General features: G+C 32.5%; 3 protein-coding genes across 8 annotated transcripts; 2 read left to right on the top strand and 1 right to left on the bottom strand.

The window, feature by feature from the left end:
- The first annotated feature begins 1728 nt into the window (after positions 1–1728).
- Positions 1729–4773, top strand: LOC116340122 (SET and MYND domain-containing protein 4-like). The gene is made up of 8 exons (XM_031766362.1): positions 1729–1956; positions 2022–2259; positions 2323–2497; positions 2603–2699; positions 2762–3392; positions 3456–3517; positions 3581–4239; positions 4315–4773. The coding sequence occupies exons 1-8, from the start codon at positions 1817–1819 to the stop codon at positions 4692–4694; spliced, it is 2382 nt and encodes a 793-aa protein (XP_031622222.1). The 5' UTR covers positions 1729–1816; the 3' UTR covers positions 4695–4773.
- Positions 4774–5130: 357 nt separating this feature from the next.
- On the top strand, positions 5131–7434 carry LOC116340134 (beta-ureidopropionase). Its single transcript, XM_031766402.1, has 8 exons — positions 5131–5341; positions 5561–5678; positions 5750–5894; positions 6266–6360; positions 6424–6604; positions 6698–6834; positions 6916–7122; positions 7183–7434. Exons 1-8 carry the CDS (start codon positions 5238–5240, stop codon positions 7348–7350), a joined length of 1155 nt encoding a protein of 384 aa, XP_031622262.1. The 5' UTR covers positions 5131–5237; the 3' UTR covers positions 7351–7434.
- Positions 7435–7780: 346 nt separating this feature from the next.
- LOC116340133 (MAGUK p55 subfamily member 7) lies at positions 7781–17186 on the bottom strand. 6 transcript variants are annotated; one of them, XM_031766396.1, is made up of 12 exons: positions 16629–17186; positions 13252–13304; positions 12312–12493; positions 12157–12252; positions 11910–12041; positions 11140–11169; positions 10606–10773; positions 10249–10431; positions 9965–10100; positions 9422–9703; positions 8992–9335; positions 7781–8933 (listed from the first exon to the last, which is right to left on the bottom strand). In XM_031766396.1, the coding sequence occupies exons 2-12, from the start codon at positions 13292–13294 to the stop codon at positions 8757–8759; spliced, it is 1773 nt and encodes a 590-aa protein (XP_031622256.1). In that variant the 5' UTR covers positions 13295–13304; positions 16629–17186; the 3' UTR covers positions 7781–8756. The 6 variants fall into 6 exon arrangements, with proteins under 6 accessions (XP_031622256.1, XP_031622257.1, XP_031622255.1 ...); XM_031766397.1 differs by having other exon boundaries at positions 16701–17186; XM_031766395.1 differs by having other exon boundaries at positions 16717–17186.
- Between the last annotated feature and the right edge of the window lie 520 nt (positions 17187–17706).

Here is a 17706-nt window from a genome sequence, read left to right as displayed (position 1 = left end):
ATTTTAGTGAACAATTGTTGCGCACCGAAAGTGTGTAAAGAAAGAAAAAAAAAACAATGGACGGTCGTTCAATTTGCTGTAGTTTTATTGTGTTGACAATAATTTTGATATTAATTATTCACTTTAAATTTGGCAACGATGATGAAGTTACACTCGGACAAAAATTACCACAAAATAATTGTCAACAAACGGAAGAACAATCGAAACAAGAATACCTCATCGAAAATAATCTAAATGATTTACGTTTTGACGACAATTTTACCGACATTGATGTGGTATCACGAAATGTAACAGTGCGCGCGCATAAGATTATTCTGGCGGCGCATAGTAAATATTTTGATTCAATGATATGGTTAAAAAATCAAACGAATCCAAATGATAAAATTGGTAAAAATCGATTGGATTTACCATATATTGACGACAAATCGGTTGTAAATGTTTTAAATTTCATTTACACTGGTTCCTTGCCGACGGAACTATTTGACAACGAAAGTGAATATAGTAATTTATTGAAAGCTGCAAATGAATTTCAATTGGATTGGCTAAAATGTGAAATTTCGAAGCGGCTCAGCATTCGAATAAATAATAAAAATGCCGGTTCACTTGTTGTTTTGGCAGAAGAGACGGATTCACGATTCATCATGATTTTTGCATCGCATTATTTGCTTGAACATTATCATGAAATTAGCAACACAACCGAATGGAAAGAATTGGTGAAAAATCATCCAAATATTATGGCAAATGCAATTGATTTTCAGGGAAAACTACCGATGAATACAAACTGTGACATTCAATGTGTACCATCAACCGTAGCCACTCCATCCATTTATACAAAACTTCGACGATTTTTTCTCACTCAACGTTATGCCGATGCTGAAGTTCATATTAAAAATGGGACTGATATCAATGTATTCCATGTGAATCGTGCCATACTTACCTCACAAAGTCCAGTGTTTCGACAACAATTTGCCAATTCAACAAATAATTCGATAACAATTTCCAACACCAGCAGTGATGTGGCACAAGATTTTCTTCTCCATATGTACAGCAGTTGGTCATCACAATTAAAAAATTTAACCATTGGACTACTCTACTTAAGTGATAAATACCAAATGGATGCATTGAAAAAAGCATGCGAAGACATTATCATTAAAGATATGAATGTGGAAAATGCAGCCACTCTTGTTATCGTAGCCGATACAGCACATTCAAATCGTATCTCATCGAAAATATTGGATTTTATACTGAAACATCGAAGTGAAGTCGTTGCAACGAAAGCATGGACGAAATTAAAAGGAGAACATCCAGAATTACTAGCCAAAATATTTTCTAATTTACATTAATTATTACGATGGATTAATCAATTAGTCATTGTCATGAATCATATAGTCTGTCCAATTTTCAAAAATTATTTTTATTCTTTAATTAAAGCCTTTTGAAACAATTAACCATACGAACAAATTTTGATGGCATTTTTATTTCAAAATTAAAATTAACCGCTAGTTCTTATCTGCACACCGGCACACTTGGCTATAACAATAACAATAACATCAAATACAATGGCAAGTACATCACTTGAACTACTCTACTTGAACTCATCTGAGCTTATTTCTCTCTCTCTCTCTCTCTCTCTCTCTCTCTCTCTCTCTCATAGACTTTGACAGTATTGTTCATAGTATATGTGTGTTTGACAGATTTCTACGTGCGGGTCAACATAACCTAAACTTCTTTATGTATATTACTGAAGCGTCAAATAGAATAGATCATTTCAGTACACATTTTGTTTTGTAAATAAAATTGTGTGTGAATAATAAAAATGCAAGAAATTAACGGTTCACAATGGGACATTATGATGAATGTGCTCATCGACAGTGGAAAATATTTGGATAAAAATGCATACGCTTTTTCGGATGAAATGGGCACAGTTGATTTTTTAAATCAAAATCCCGATGTCAGGTGAGCATTCAATGCAACATTGATGTGCAAGCATTTTTTTTAAATTCAATTTTTGAATTCAACAGTAAGATTCTTCGTCGATGGATTGTTAAATTGAATGAAACACGTCCACGTTCCACCGATCTCACGAATCGACTTCGTCAAGGTGGTAATCAATACTTTGCAGAAATTACCGAACCATTCGATGTTGCCGCCGATTACTATACAAAGGCCATATTTAGTGCACCAAAGAATAGCGTCGAACTTGGAATGGCTCACGCAAATCGTGCCGCATGTTTTTTGCGAATTCTTGATTTCATGGAGGTAATTCCAATTGATATCATTGAGAGAATGTATAAATTCAATTTTTTGTGTCCCATCTTTTAGGAAGGTTACTATGATTGTGAGCTTGCATTAAAGTATAATTATCCAATAAATAAACGCGATAAATTGCTAGATCGAAAATTTTATCTAGCCAAAGATGTAGCTAAATGTGAAGAGACCATTCACGAAATGGAAGAATTAATCGAAAAGAAAATATTCACTGAAAAACAAATGAAATGTAAGACCACATTCAAAGTGTTCGGAATGTTTAAATGCCGAAACAAATTATTCAATTCAAGATGATGAACTTATTTTGTAATTTTTTTTCCATTACATTTTGTAGTATCTTTGCGTCGCAAACAACTTGAAGAAATGAGAAATCGGCCGAATGAATCAAGCGAAACAACAAAAAATGTTGAAAACTACAAGCAAATGATTATGTTAGTTGAAATATTTTTTACCAAATACGATTATCTGTCTTCTAATAAATCGGAAATTTTAGAAAAACCGGAGAATCAGTTGGTCGATATGTTGTTGCTGGCGAAGATATAAAAAAGGAGGAAATAATTTTTCGTGAAAAAGCATTCGCATTTGTGCCAGTTTACAATGATTATCATCCGGATACCATTCTATATCATTGTCAAAATTGTGCCAAAACAAATTGTATCCCATTTCCATGCAATGAATGTGTTCGTGCAACATACTGTAGTCCATTATGTGTTGAACGACACAAAGCTATCCACAAGTATGAATGTGTCGGTTATCAGAAGAATTTATGGATGAAAATTGGTATTGCACATTTGTCATTTCGTAATTTTCTGGTTGGTTTTGCGGACGCAATCGAAAGACTCGATGAAATCGAATCGACACCGATGCAGGTATTCGAGAAATTGTCATCAATAAACGAACCGGATTTTGTGTATGGCGATGTATTGCGGCTTGTCACGAATTTTGATAAAATGGATATCAATGATTGTTTGCGCTATGCACTGACCGCTGAATTATTAGCGGCCTATTTGGACGAATGCACCGATTTCTATACAAATTTACCGGCAAAATGTTCAAAAATACTGGCGACCACTGAATGGAAAAAAATCACAGCAGCCCTCTTAATGCGACACATGGGCCAATTGGTAAAATTACAATCATATCATATAATGTGAACATACACAACATATATTTTTTTATTTGTTAAGGTATGCAATGGTCATGCAATTGGTGATTTTGAATTAATGCCACCGTCACATTGCGATTACAGGTAAATAAGAAGAAATAATATATGTTAAAATCCATTAAAATCTATCCACATTGTATATTACAGTTATCGTGATACCGGAACCATTATGGTAAGCGATATTCATCTTGTGGTATCGTTTAACCGTGTTTTTACCGCCATTTGTCCGACCGTCAGTATGCTCAATCATTCATGCAAACAAAATGTTTATAATAAATTCGATGGTGAATATTTAAGCATTTATGCGCGTTACAATATTGCCAAAGGTGCAGAAATTTTAAATTGTTACGGACCAAATTTTAAGCTATTTTCGAAATTAGAACGTCAAGCATTGCTCAAGCAGCAATATAGCTTTGATTGTAAATGTGAAAAATGCTTAAGTGACGATCAAACATTCATGAAATTTTATGAATATATTTGCCCAAATGAGAATTGTCGCGCAGCAATTTCAATCGATGTTGATCATCAATGGTGGTATAATTTAGACGATCATCATCTTATGTCACAAATCGCTGGAAAATTTCATTGTAAAAAATGCAAAAAGATTTTTCTATTAAATCCAAGATCGTTGAGAGAATTCTATGAAATGACCAACACCGAAAATGATTTGGAATTCCAATTTTATCGAAAACGACGAAAAACCGAAGCGGCTATATCTTATTACATGACCGTTTCAAAGTGTTTGAGCAAATATCATGAATTGAAAACATTCATGGCAAAAGCGATACTCAGCTACCAAATGAATGGTAAGTTTTTCAAGCAAGCCGAATTTACAGCAATAAAATTAAAAAATAATGAAAAAAAAAAAAATCTATTTTCAGCTGATCAAAAAGAATTATTCAACTCACTTGCCTACATTGCAATGGATAACTATGTTATAACACGAGAAAAATTCGGTCCATATAGTTTGGAATTAATAATGGCATCAACATATGCATTGAATATATTAAAAATGGCAAAAGTCATCGAACAAGATAAAAAATCACAAAATCAATTGGCTGAAATTCGAAAAATCCGAAAAGTGCTCGATATAAGAAAAATGTACAAATCATTCGCATTATTATCGAAACAAATGCAAATCGTATTCAAGAATGCCATCAAAGAAATCGATGAAACACCCCAGCTGGATGAACTAACATCTAAATTAAATCTTAACAACGATGATGAAATCTATAGCGAAGACTCGGATTCGATAGACTAATTCCAAAAATGTGAATCACATCATTTTTAGTTTATAAGATAAAAAAAAGCACTGTAAATAACTGAATTGAATAATAAAATACAAGAATATCAAAAAATTTGAAAAGAAAATATCTCATAATAGAATGCATTTGTACAAAAAATGTCCGAGACAACTTTTATCAAAGCAAATACGCTCAATTTATAGTGAATTATCTTTTTAAAAAAATCCAAACTAATTTCCAATATCAATTTGTTATGGTTGTGGCTTACACTTTAACCTAATCGGTTTTTAAATTTTATCTCTTCATTTGTCGAGTTGGGTGTCAACGATTTCAGGTTTTCTATACGTATTTATTTCAATACCCACATAAATATAACATTGCTACGATCCAGCTAGATTAGAGTGATAATGTTATGTGGTTTGTGATGCGCAGTGTGCATACCAACGTTCGATGTAAATTAGTTGTTGTTCATATTTAGACGCGTGATCATCGTTCGCCTGCAACAGATTGTGTTTTTCTTTGTTATTTCGAGATTTTTTTTTTATTGAATTTTATTGGATATGTCGGAAGGTGCATTTAAAAATATTGAAGATAGCTTGCGGAAACATTTACCCGAAGCTGAATTAAAAGAAGTCAAACGGATTTTATACGGGAGATCTGATGAGTGAGTTCATTTGCGATAATTTGAGTGAAAATTAAATAATGACCGTGCATCAATCAAACAAATGATTGTCGTTTCATAAAACGATAATTTTTTTATAAACAATCATTGTATAAACCAACAATCAAAGGTTTACATCTTTGAATTTAAAATTTTGTTATTAATTCTTTATTGTATGCATTGATATTGACACTTGTATTTGCCTGTCGAATGGAAACGTAGCAATGAATTGAAATTGGAGCCAAAAACGCTTGATATTGCGCAGAAAAATAATTTCGAAGTAAAAGCCTATTCGTTCGATGCAAAGTCAGAAGAACTCAGAAAACCGCGTATCGTCCGGGTAATTCACGTCAATTTGATTTCTGTTTATTTTCAATTGCAATTTTCACATAATCAAAATTATGAAATTAGGTAGCAGCGGTGCAACATTCAATTGTTTTGTCAACCACGGAAAAAATCGGCGCCCAACGCGATGCAATTGTTGAAAAAATCACAAAAATTGTTGAAGCAGCAGCCGCATCAAATGTTAATATCATTTGTTTCCAAGAGGCATGGAGTAAGTTCTCGAATTTGTGTGTGCATGTATTTTTTTCTTTCTTTTGTATAAATACGGCACACACGATTTATAAATATCTCATGTTTATAAAACGAATTCTATGATGAAAACGAAAAGACGTATACAAAAGAAAAGAAAAACATGACGCAATTTTTTGTTTATATTTTTTCTCTATTTTATTCGTTCTATGCGGCAAACATTGGTTTGAAATCGGTCGAATATTTTGAATGTTCGTTCTTTTGAATAATTGTAATTTACGAACTTCACGGCGTTTGAAAAAAAAAAAATCAACAATTTGTCAATGAATGAAGAAATTGAAAGAAAAATATAAAAACAGCAATGCGATTAATTTTCAAAAAAAATGCTCACAGCTATGCCATTTGCATTTTGTACTCGCGAGAAACATCCATGGTGTGAATTTGCTGAAGAAGCCGAAACCGGTCAAACCACCGTTCTTTTGCAAGATGTAAATCAATCGCTTATATGCCACGAAACAAGTATAACATTTCATAAATTCTTCGAATTTTAGTTGGCCAAATTGTATGGTATGGTAATAATTTCACCGATTTTGGAACGGGATTCCAATCACGGTGACACAATTTGGAATACAGCTGTTGTGATATCAAGTTCCGGAAAATATCTTGGTAAACATCGTAAAAATCACATTCCAAGAGTTGGTGACTTCAACGAGTCAACATATTATCTGGAAGGTACATTTTATCATCCATTTTTCTGTGTTTTGTAACACTAGGCCATTCATTTATCTTTAAACAAATGTCAATGAGTTTTATTAATTTTTAAAGGAAATACTGGTCATCCGGTATTTGAAACCGAATTCGGTAAAATTGCTATTAATATTTGCTATGGTCGTCATCATCCACAAAATTGGATGATGTTTGGCATTAATGGGGCCGAAATTGTTTTTAATCCATCGGCAACGGTATGTTTCACATAAATTGTTTATATTTTTCATCAATTGGTAATCGTTTTAAATCCATTGAATGTTTTGGCTGGCATTTAGGTTGGTGCATTGAGTGAACCACTGTGGGGAATTGAAGCACGTAATGCAGCTATCGCCAATAGCTATTTCACCGTTGCCATTAATCGTGTGGGCACGGAACATTTTTCAAATGAATTTACATCGGCCGATGGAAAGGCGGCGCATAAAGATTTTGGCCCATTCTATGGATCAAGCTATGTAACGGCACCGAATGGCGTTCGAACACCGGTTTGTTTCAATGTTACTTTCAAATTTTGTTAAATAAAAAATAATTTGTAAAAATTGCAGGGATTGTCACGTGATGAGGATGGTTTATTGATAGTTGAAATGGATTTGAATTTGTGTCGCCAAGTGAAAGATTTCTGGGGATTCCGAATGACACAACGATTGGCCGAGTATGGTCGTGATTTTAGCCGAGCTGCTGAAGACAATTACCAACCACAAACGATCAGTTGAGGAAAAATCTTTCTATATTGTTTTTTTTTCAATTGAAATTTTTTATTGTCAAATAAATAAATATACATTGTTGAAATGTTTAAATCTGTGTGTTTTTCTTTCGGTTTCTTCGGTTCATTTATCTTTTTTATGTTTCATAACAAACACGCGCGGTAGAAATTGAATTCGGATAGTTCTTTGAATCGGATTATTTGTTAAATTATTTTGAAAGGAAAGGAAAAGATTTTTTTTTAATGGTTCTAAAATGATGCGACAGTATTTTTGAAACGTTACACTTTTTTACAGAATTGAAAGGTGATATTCGACTCAGTCGGTTTAGATTCATAAAATAATTTTCTTATTTTTTTTTTTTTTTTGTTTGGTTGAATAAAATCTTGTCGTTTGCTTACATTTGAATTCGGATGAAATTCAGATTGAAAATGCTTGCAACCAATTTGAACACTTATGTACAATATGCTTTTATTAATGTGTAAAATAAACTTGAACTCAAATTGCATTCATTTTGCCATTCTAATTATTTCTATTTGTTGTCTTGGTCTGAGTTTAAAACTGAGTGTATTTTTCGTCTTCATTTTTATCATTTTAAATAGTTTATTGATTTGGTGTAAAGCTTTCATTATAATCAGTTTACTGGGATTTTTTTTTTTGTTTATTTCATTTTGGATGGCTTAAAATAATTCCGCTAAAGGTGACTAGTCTCTGTCTAGTCTTTTATTTGGTTTTCTATTAAGGGAATTCGTTCAATTTTTGGAACATATTTTTGTTTGAAAATTGTCCATTTACCTCCTTTTTTGGCCATGTCTAAATCTACACCGAGCGAGAGAAAAATTAGCATGACAGAATTGGTTAGATAAAAAATATTGTTTTTAGATCGAGAGTACGTGAATGAAAACTGTCTGTTAAGTTGTTGCCTTTGTACAGTTTGTATCTAAATGAAATTTAATCAATATTTCCAAACTGTGTATACGAAGCTCCAGCTCTGCTCGTTTCTGACAATAGCCAAAATGCCTACATTTTTTTATATTGCAAACGGCGCCGAATGTTTATATCATTTATCTCTGCAAATTTTTTTGTGTTTTTTCTTTAATTAGATTTCTTTTATTTTTTTTAAAACTATAAATATATATATATTTTTAAATACTACAACAAAAATATCTCTTTTTGCACGTAAATTTTAAATGTTCATTTTTTTCTCTCATTTTCTTAGTGGAGGGGATCATTGAAATGATGAGCAGCCTTTGTTGCTCGGTAAAATTAATTAGTTTCGTTTACAGTTAATGTATATATATAATATATATAATTTTTATTTAAATTCAACTCGACTTTATGCTATCATAATATTCGGAGGTAATTTGGGACACTAATTTCATTGATGACCGGCGAGATGATTGAGGGTCGATTTGATTTTATTGCACCCATGATGATGGTGCCCATAATGGCTCCGATTCGGCACGTTCTACGCATACCAACAATTGTTCCAAGGCAGTGGCCAAATTGTCATTCACAATTTCTTCATCGAAGAAATGTCCATACAAAAAATTAATGCGCTCATCCGAATGAATCATTTCATTGAATTCTTCATCCTAATTCATGAAAAAAAAGTTTGAGAAAAAATTTGTACCAAATGCGTTGAAAACATACCGTGAAACCTCTCGAATTTAAATCATCAAATGTTGATCGTGCTCGATTTGCTTCTCGTGTCGCTTTCAATCGATTGAATGGCGGTGTTCGAATATGAATGATGAATGGCTTCAATTGTGGTGTGCGCAACGATTTAATTGCTTGATAATGTGGGCTAAGCACACAAACATGTCCTGAATTTACAATTGCTTTAACACTTTCCGCTGCTGTGCCATACAAATGACCTTTGTATTCGCCACTTTCGATAAATTTACCGGCCGATACGTCGGTCTCCATTCGATCGCGCGTTACAAATAAATATTCACGTCCCGGAATTTCACCAGGTCGCATTGCACGTGTTGTATCTGTTGTCAATGTTAATCGAATGTAAACAAAAATAAATGTTTGAACTCGTTTTTTTTTCTCGCTCATTTCAAATGGAAATACTTACATGGCACTGGGCTACGATATTTTTCTGGATCACGAGCAACCAGTCGTCGTTTCAGTTCGTTACGTCCAACGCCAGGTGCGCCAATTAGTACAATTGGCCGATAAACACCGGGTCGTGGATACAATTTTGACACTTCTTCGTATGTGGCGATGAGCTCTCGATCGAAATCATCATTTTCATCTAGGTTGTACATAATCTTTTTAGTTTTTGGTCCACGACACGTGATTGTATTTGATGAATCAGGTGAAGGGGGTGGTGTCGAACAGATTGATGCACATGAACCTTATGTATTATGGTTTTTTCGTGCAAAATATTTTCGAATTTTATGATGTGTGATTAAAAAACGTATTTGCCAATGGATGATAGTTTTAGTACAGCAGCACATTGGTGGGGAGAAAGGTTTAAATGATTTGATTTTTTTTTGTTGTTGTTGTTGATGGGGGATAAAACAAAGAATATAAATATTGATTATTTGATTGAAAAGAACATGCAGTGCAAACATAACAATGACGATGATTTAATGTAAAATGAAATGATATTTACTTTTTGTGTCTCCGTTCGTTTCCTTTTGTGTACGCTCATAGATAATTCGTCGTTCCTGTAAAGCCCTACTCGGTATCAAACCGGCTCTCGACGTTCGTTCGCACTCTTTTCGTGCTTGCCACCAATAACCATCGTCCTGCAATTTTATTTGTTGACGTTGAAATATTGAAAAGTTTCATAAATTAATAAATTATTATTGAAATATAAATGAATTATTGTTGTATTGAAAATATGTGGAAATTGATGTTATTTATGATTACAACAACACATTTTTTCTAACGTACCTGTCCAACGATATGCAAAATTTCACCACGTATGAAACCCAAACCAGCCTCTTTGCATGGTATATACGGATCATTTTCAGGATTATAATCAAAATGTGCACGAACACGAATTTTACTTTCACGCTGTCCACCTTTACCGTCTGATGGCACTAATTTGAATGTAATCGTTCCCTCTGAATTTTGCTGCATAAATGACAACATTGATTTTTTTTTGTGATTAAAACAGTTATAAACATATCATGATGCATTAAAACAGAAGTTACAAAATTAAAAAAGAGTGTCTTTTAACAAGACGAAGTTTAATTGAAAAATATTGATTGAGTGTTTTTTTTAAATATAAAACAGAGATTTGCATACCAAAATAGTTAGGACATCGTTTGGTGTTTTCCCCTCAACATTAATGCCGTTCACCTCAATCACTTCATCACCAACATGTATCAAACCCGATCGATCGGCCGCACCTCCATGCATGATACGAGCGATGATAATTTTTCCGGTTTCTTCATCAGTTTTAATAGTGGCACCCTGCAAAACGTATGCATATTGACAAAATTAATCGACCATTTGGTTCGGTTCATGCATTCACACCTATATTACAGCTACATTATTAAGTCTACATATTACAAGACTTCGCATTTGGTGCAAATAACAACACATTTATTTGTGAAAACTTCATGAAACATTCAAATACATTTTATATATTTCAATTGGAAAACGATTCGTTTTCATGAAATTTTCATCGATAGCCAATCGTCCATTGGCATAAAATGCCTAATTGTTACTAGACGTTCTACGAAAAAAAAATTGCTTTTTTCTGTCATTTTCCATCGATTTATCTTTTTAAATAAACATACACAAATATGAAACATTCACAACACAAACGTTACTTACTACTATTGGCTCCGCACTTTGTGCTCCAACCTTTTATTCGGTTTAATTTTGTTTTATTGTTTTTCGATTTTGAATGTTTGTGTCAATTATTGTGGTTTTGATTTTCATTTTGAATGTTGTATTTTATTGCGCGTAATTAGCAATTTTGTTATTTTTTTCATAAACGAGGTAGTTTTTTTTGTTCAATTTGTTTGTTTGGTTCAAGACACGGAAAAAAGTATTCGAAATTATTATTATTAATCAAATTATCATTTGGAATCAATATATTTTTCAGAGATGATTGATGATTTTTAATTTAGACTCGAACATGAATGAAATATTATGGAATGAATTTAATAAAAGAAAAAACCAAGCAAAAATAAAAAAACGAACGAATTTCATTTTGAAACAGAACAATAACCATAACTGAAATGAACAAAAAATTGATTTTTGATTGCATACTGATCCATTGTGGTGCATTATTGATTGTGTGTTTGTTTGTTTTGTGTAAATGTGTGTGTGTATAGGTAGAGTGTGTGTGTCATTTTCATCGTTTATTTGTGTGTTGATCTCTTGATCTGAATTAATTTGTGTATGTTTTTTATATATTTCACAAAGGGAACAGAAACCATTTGTGGCAATATTAATAAAAAAAAGAGTTAATGTTATGGGAAGAAAATATAAAAACAAAAATTCATTTTTTGAAACGGAAACAAGATGATTTTTAATGCTCATTACTAAATGGAAAACTTGAAAGAAAAAAAAACCCGAAGATATAATAATGATCGTACCAGTGGTTCATTGCTTTTCACCAATTGTACTATTTTCACAGTTTCCTCATCTTCGTCCACTTCTATCGGGATATCAGGCAGATGTGGGTAAAAATCTTTCTGTGCGATTGCATCATGAGTGGCCAATAGACTCTACATCAATGACAAACCAAACAATTGAAATGGTTTATTTATTATCAAAATGAAACAAAAATGCTATATCCATTTGAAAGTGCAAGCTATCCACTTTTTCGATCAAAGATCTTACCTGAACATGAGGTCTTTGTAATAAATAAAACATTTCCTTGCATATTGGCGAAATATGGCACCGCTGTGATAAATGCTCCAACACATCTAATGCTACCTGCAAAATTCACATGTCATTTCAATTGCATGCACACATTGATTGGCACATTTAATTACCTGTATTGAGCTTGACATAAGTGGTGCACATTTATTATCTTTGCACACTTTTGCAACTTTGCTATGTACATTCACCAGTGCATTTATTTCCTTTGATTCCAATAGATTTTGCAGGAAATGTAATTCCTGTTCGCTGGACAAACTTTCAGCTTCTTTCAATGATGTCACTAATTTTGACAAAACTGCAATGAAAACCAATAGATAATCATCATAAAAGAGGAACACCATTGAAACAGAAAAGAGTTGAAATCAACGATTTTATTTGCCTACAGCCAATATACGATTAAAAAATATAGAACGTTGTTTCGACTCTCATTTTTTCTTCTTCATTTATCTTCTTATGCATTTTACGAAGAACTCTTAAGAATTTTTATCGTCGAATGATTCGGACAAAAATCATTTCATCGTAAATTTAATTCGAAGCTAGAATGGTATGCAGATAGAATCTGCTTGTATGTTTAGAATTATAAAAATAAAGTTGGTAAAAAGATAAAAAAACAATGGAACCGAAACTTTTTCAAACAATTTGACTGAATAAGCTTTTTAATTCAAATGAAATGAAATGGAATACATTGCTTCAAATGCAATTTCCAACTGACAACCAGCTCTCGGTACATGTTGGTTGAGATACATTTTTGATATGTTTCATGCATGTTTAATGTTCAGCGTTTCTTTATTGAAAATGAAAATTGACGCTAATGTTATTCGACGCTTCAAATCAGATACATTTGTGAACACATGCGGAAAAAAGACAAAAAATACATTGAAATCATTCGAAAATCGACGGAACTGTATTTTTTTACATGGTAACCTTGATTTCAAAACAAAAAAAATGGATGATTTCTTGAATGCTCATACACGATTTGACTAAGATCTCAGCAAAATTGCGTTGAAAATATTTTTTTAGATAAAGTACATATGTTCTTTTAATTTAATTTACCTGGATCATAACTAGCATCGGCAGCCATAGCTGCAGCTGTCATGCTAAAATATCTGTTGGATTTGAGAGAAATAAAACAATTAGATTTGAGCATAAGTGAAAGCTGAAAATTTCAATAACTAAATATACGTTGACTGTGTTTTCGATCAGGATATGAGCAATTTCCTCGCAAAAAATTGGACATCATGAAATTCAATTTACGAATATTTTATTCTTCGTATTTAATATGCAAGCGCCGAATAAAATAGAACACAGCACATATCAACATTCTAACAAACGAATATAAAAATATGTTAAGTTTTTTTTTTCATTTTATTTTATGTTGAATTCCATTTTTTCGAGCACTCTTGCATGCTTTTAAATGCAGCATTTCTTGTTGTCAATTATATTTAAAATAGACACTATGCGCTCTCTCTCTATTTCTCTGTATGTGTTTTATTTTCTCATTCTTTGTATTCGGTGTCATTTAACAGTATAAATTAATTATTCGCTTGTCGTCTTTCAACACCATTATAGTGTAAAGCCGAAGTAGCAAGCGTTATTTTTAGTCAGTAGGTCGTTGCTTTAAAAATGTTTTACGCGCAAAGAACTCCTAGTCGATATGTTGGGGACGCATTGCGTTAATTTTGTAAGTAAGGTACAGTGCATTTCATATTTTCTTTCTCTCTCTCTCTCACTCTTTCATTTGACTAGAAAGCACGATCATTCGAAACATAATCAAATCAATTGAACCTATTAGGGAATAAAATTTGCAGTGTCGAGTTGGCAAAATGGCAAACCGTATGTGTTAAAATACGGTTGAACTCATTTTCGGCACACCATTGAGAAATTGGTGTAGCAACCACATTTTGGCTTGCATTCAAAATGATTGTAAAATATATGGTTGGTTGAACAAATCTTTGAATTGTAATTTTCAAAATACACGCACACATTTCATAGAGTGCATCTTACGCAATTGTCACACTTTTATAGGAAAATAATGCTGAGTAAGAGAGAATCCATATTTTAAATTATGCTGATATAATCAGTGGTGGTTTTCATTCAGACATTATAATGAGATATTTTCAGTCAGATGATTCAGTTCAGCCAGATACCGTCAGGAGCTGAAATTTAGTGAAAACAATAGAAGTGATTGTTATGTTTATTATTACACTTACATTGTCACAATCAATATAACAATCACTTTTATTGTTTTCACTCCATTTCAGCTCCTGACGATATCTGGCTGAGCTGATTCATCTGGCTGAAAATATCTCATTATAATGTCTGTTTTCATTTAAAATGATTTGCAGAAATTTTTATAATATTGTACAATAAAAAGAATCGAGCGGACTTTTCAGAATGACACACACACATACATCGAGTGAAAATGGGATAAATCCTTCTCACTGGACCACAATTTTCACACTGCATACTCTGCAAATGATATACGACACTATATAGGACCACGTGTGAGGTATTATTATTATTATTTTTTTTTTTTTTTCAAAATGATGTCGATGAAAGCAGCAAATAAAACTAAAAGTTGGTTTTGTGGTGTCGTTTATACGATGCATAAATATGCAAAAATATTGTTGTTATTTGGTATATGATTTGCTGCTGCATAAGAATGTATTACACTGGTATCAATTTATACTTTTGTAGTTTAAAATTACGACTTAAATGACAAAAAGAATCAAATTTCATTTCTTTTCAGTTGATATTGTGCTGATTCGTGTCAAAGCGAACCATTTTCCAGTTTAAAAAAAACGATTGTACATATACAGTCGATTGTCAAAGTCAAAACAATTCCATTTGAGTTGGGTTTTAATGGTTTCGCAACGATAAAATGTCTTACACTCAAGATCTTTTTGTACAATTTTTCATTCATTCGTTCGCTTGCTTAAATTGTGTAATAATTAACGCGCGGAGACGGATATTTTACCGATTATAAAAACAAGTGGAGAATCCAAGCACATTTTGAATGATTTCAACATGCATTGTCGACGCTTTCATTCAAATGCGATTTCTTGGTGATCTCATTTGTTATTAATCTCTTTATTTTGTTTTCTCTTTGCATTTTTTTTTCTTCGTGAAATGAAAAATAGTTCTCGAAATGCATTACGTGGAATTTTAAACGATCGTTCAAACTATACATATTATACGGAAAACACACATAATTTTGTGACTGTTTCAAGTTGTTTTTACATGAAAATCAATAGTCTTGATTCGGTTTGTAGTTTTATCCAAATGAGGTCGCCAGAAATATGAATAGAATTTTCAAAGGGAAATTCTTTGAGGCGGTCATGTCGAAATTTCAACAATGAATGTAAAAAAAACTCTTCTCCGCGGCCGAATTGAAACAATAAGAATCGTCGATGTTTGCATCGATGTCGTTGAAGTTTGTTTCTTTTGCCGTTATTAGTTCGTTGCTCTTTTCGTCGTTTGCTATAAATTGTGTGGCAATGGATTTGCGTCATATTGTGTTCTGCACAGCTTATATGATTTATCAAATAATATCACAGTTTATATGTTATAACATCGGGTGAATGGATGAAAAATGCGATCATAATACTTTTATTTATGCTTTAGAAAAAAGAGTATCATGAGCGCGAGTTGGTTCATCATCGTGAAAATCGATTGTTACGTTAATCTATATGCAATTGCAAAATTGCTGAAACATTGAATCATCACGCATTCAACTATTAATAATTGATCAGACAATTCCCTTTCTTCAATCGATATCATCAGGTATAGATTTGAGTGAGAAAAAAACGCATATTATCTGGTTGGTTGCTCAACAACAAAAAAGAAAACAGAATATGATGAAGGACAAATCATCATTAACCATTCAAATGGAATATTATTATTATAATTTTTATTTTTCACTCTTAAATGTTTCAATGTTTGAGTAACAAGAGGAACATGAAAAAAGTTTTAACAATACACAGCGTGTAATTCATCAAGGCTATAGAGCCTGAATTGGCGATGCTTCGCCCAAATTGCTGTCATTTTCCACGAGTATTCAACATAATTGTAGAAAAAGGTGCTCTTTAGCACGAAAAAGAATGTGATCAAAGCATTTCCCGAAGTGATATGCTGTATGATTTTCTATTCCATTCACTTGTATGCCACCGACTTATTCGTTTTTTATTCTCTTATATGAGAAGAGCACTTTCTTCTTTTATCTTTTCATTTTCTTCATTTTTGTCTTGTCAACGTTTTTAATCCTCACCGAAAATGCAATACAACCAGATTTTCCACAATTACTGTAATGAAATTCTAGTAACAAAAAAACTCCGAAAATAAATTTGAACTAAATAGTTCTTTACTGAATGCAAACTATCTGAATGGAAGAACAACACACGAAAAAAAAACTGAATTAAATTAAAACTAACATGTTCTAGATTTTCTATTCAAGATGCGAAAACAATAACAATGTTAACATTCTCCTTCTGTATCTCACTCACTCTTTTTCTCACTCACTTAATTTATTTCTCTATCAATCGCCTGGCCGAGAAACTGGTGTGCTTCTTGCAATTTTTTTTTATCGTAGATATCGTGGTCGTCGTTACTTTTGTTGGTATTTCTTTTTGTATTCAATATTTTTCATGCACACAATTTTTGTTCGATGTTCCCATTCGACACAAACCAAAAACACAACGTACAAAAAATAATATCACTTTTTGACACTTTATTACTTTAGCTCTGGCCCACCGAATTATTTATGTCGTTGTGTTTCTCTCTCTTTTTTTATTCCGTCGTCGTCGTCGTTCTCGTGCACCCTTCAATGTTTTCCTTTCGCCATTGTCGACATAACTACCTCTTGTCGTCTGATTTTATAGTGTGCGCGCACTTTTTTTCCTTCTTCTTTTCCCTTCGCTTGAAAATTACTTGTGCTCACGCTCTCCTGCCAGTATAGAGTATGACAGAGCGATTCAATGTAAACGATGACGGTTTGTGTATCATTGACGCTAGCGAGTAAACAGTGATTCGATTTTTCATCAATGTGCATGTGTACGCGAACGTGCACGCTTCTGTATATACATATGCGTGTGTGAGTGTGTGTGTATATGTTTTTGTTAACGTCATTTCGTATCATCACCAAAAATTTCTCCTACTTACCGTTATATCATGCTCGAATCCCTTTTCGACTACACACATACGCATTTCATTTTCACCAACCTTGCCAACGCTTTTGTCCAAGTGGTTTTTTGACATTTTCTTCGGCTAAATTGCACATGCACATTTGTATCGGGAAAATCTATGTGACATATGAAAATGTGAACCGTAAAGCATGTTTCAAATTAAAATTAATTGAAGAAAAAATGCAAACGTTTAAAAACGGACTTTTTTTTGTTTTATTTTTGTAATTTGGCAGAATAAAGCTCATTTTATGAACAACAACATAATAATATTCACAAGCTAAACACATATTCAATGTATATGTAAGTTTTAAATTTTAAAATGTTTGTA

The sequence above is a fragment of the Contarinia nasturtii genome, unplaced genomic scaffold (genome assembly GCF_009176525.2).
Source record: "Contarinia nasturtii isolate CC-2019 unplaced genomic scaffold, AAFC_CNas_1.1 Cnas_scaffold_630, whole genome shotgun sequence".
NCBI lineage: Eukaryota > Metazoa > Arthropoda > Insecta > Diptera > Cecidomyiidae > Contarinia > Contarinia nasturtii.
The sequence above is the reverse complement of the archived record's forward strand: the minus strand, read 5'-3'. Positions and strand labels throughout refer to the sequence as shown.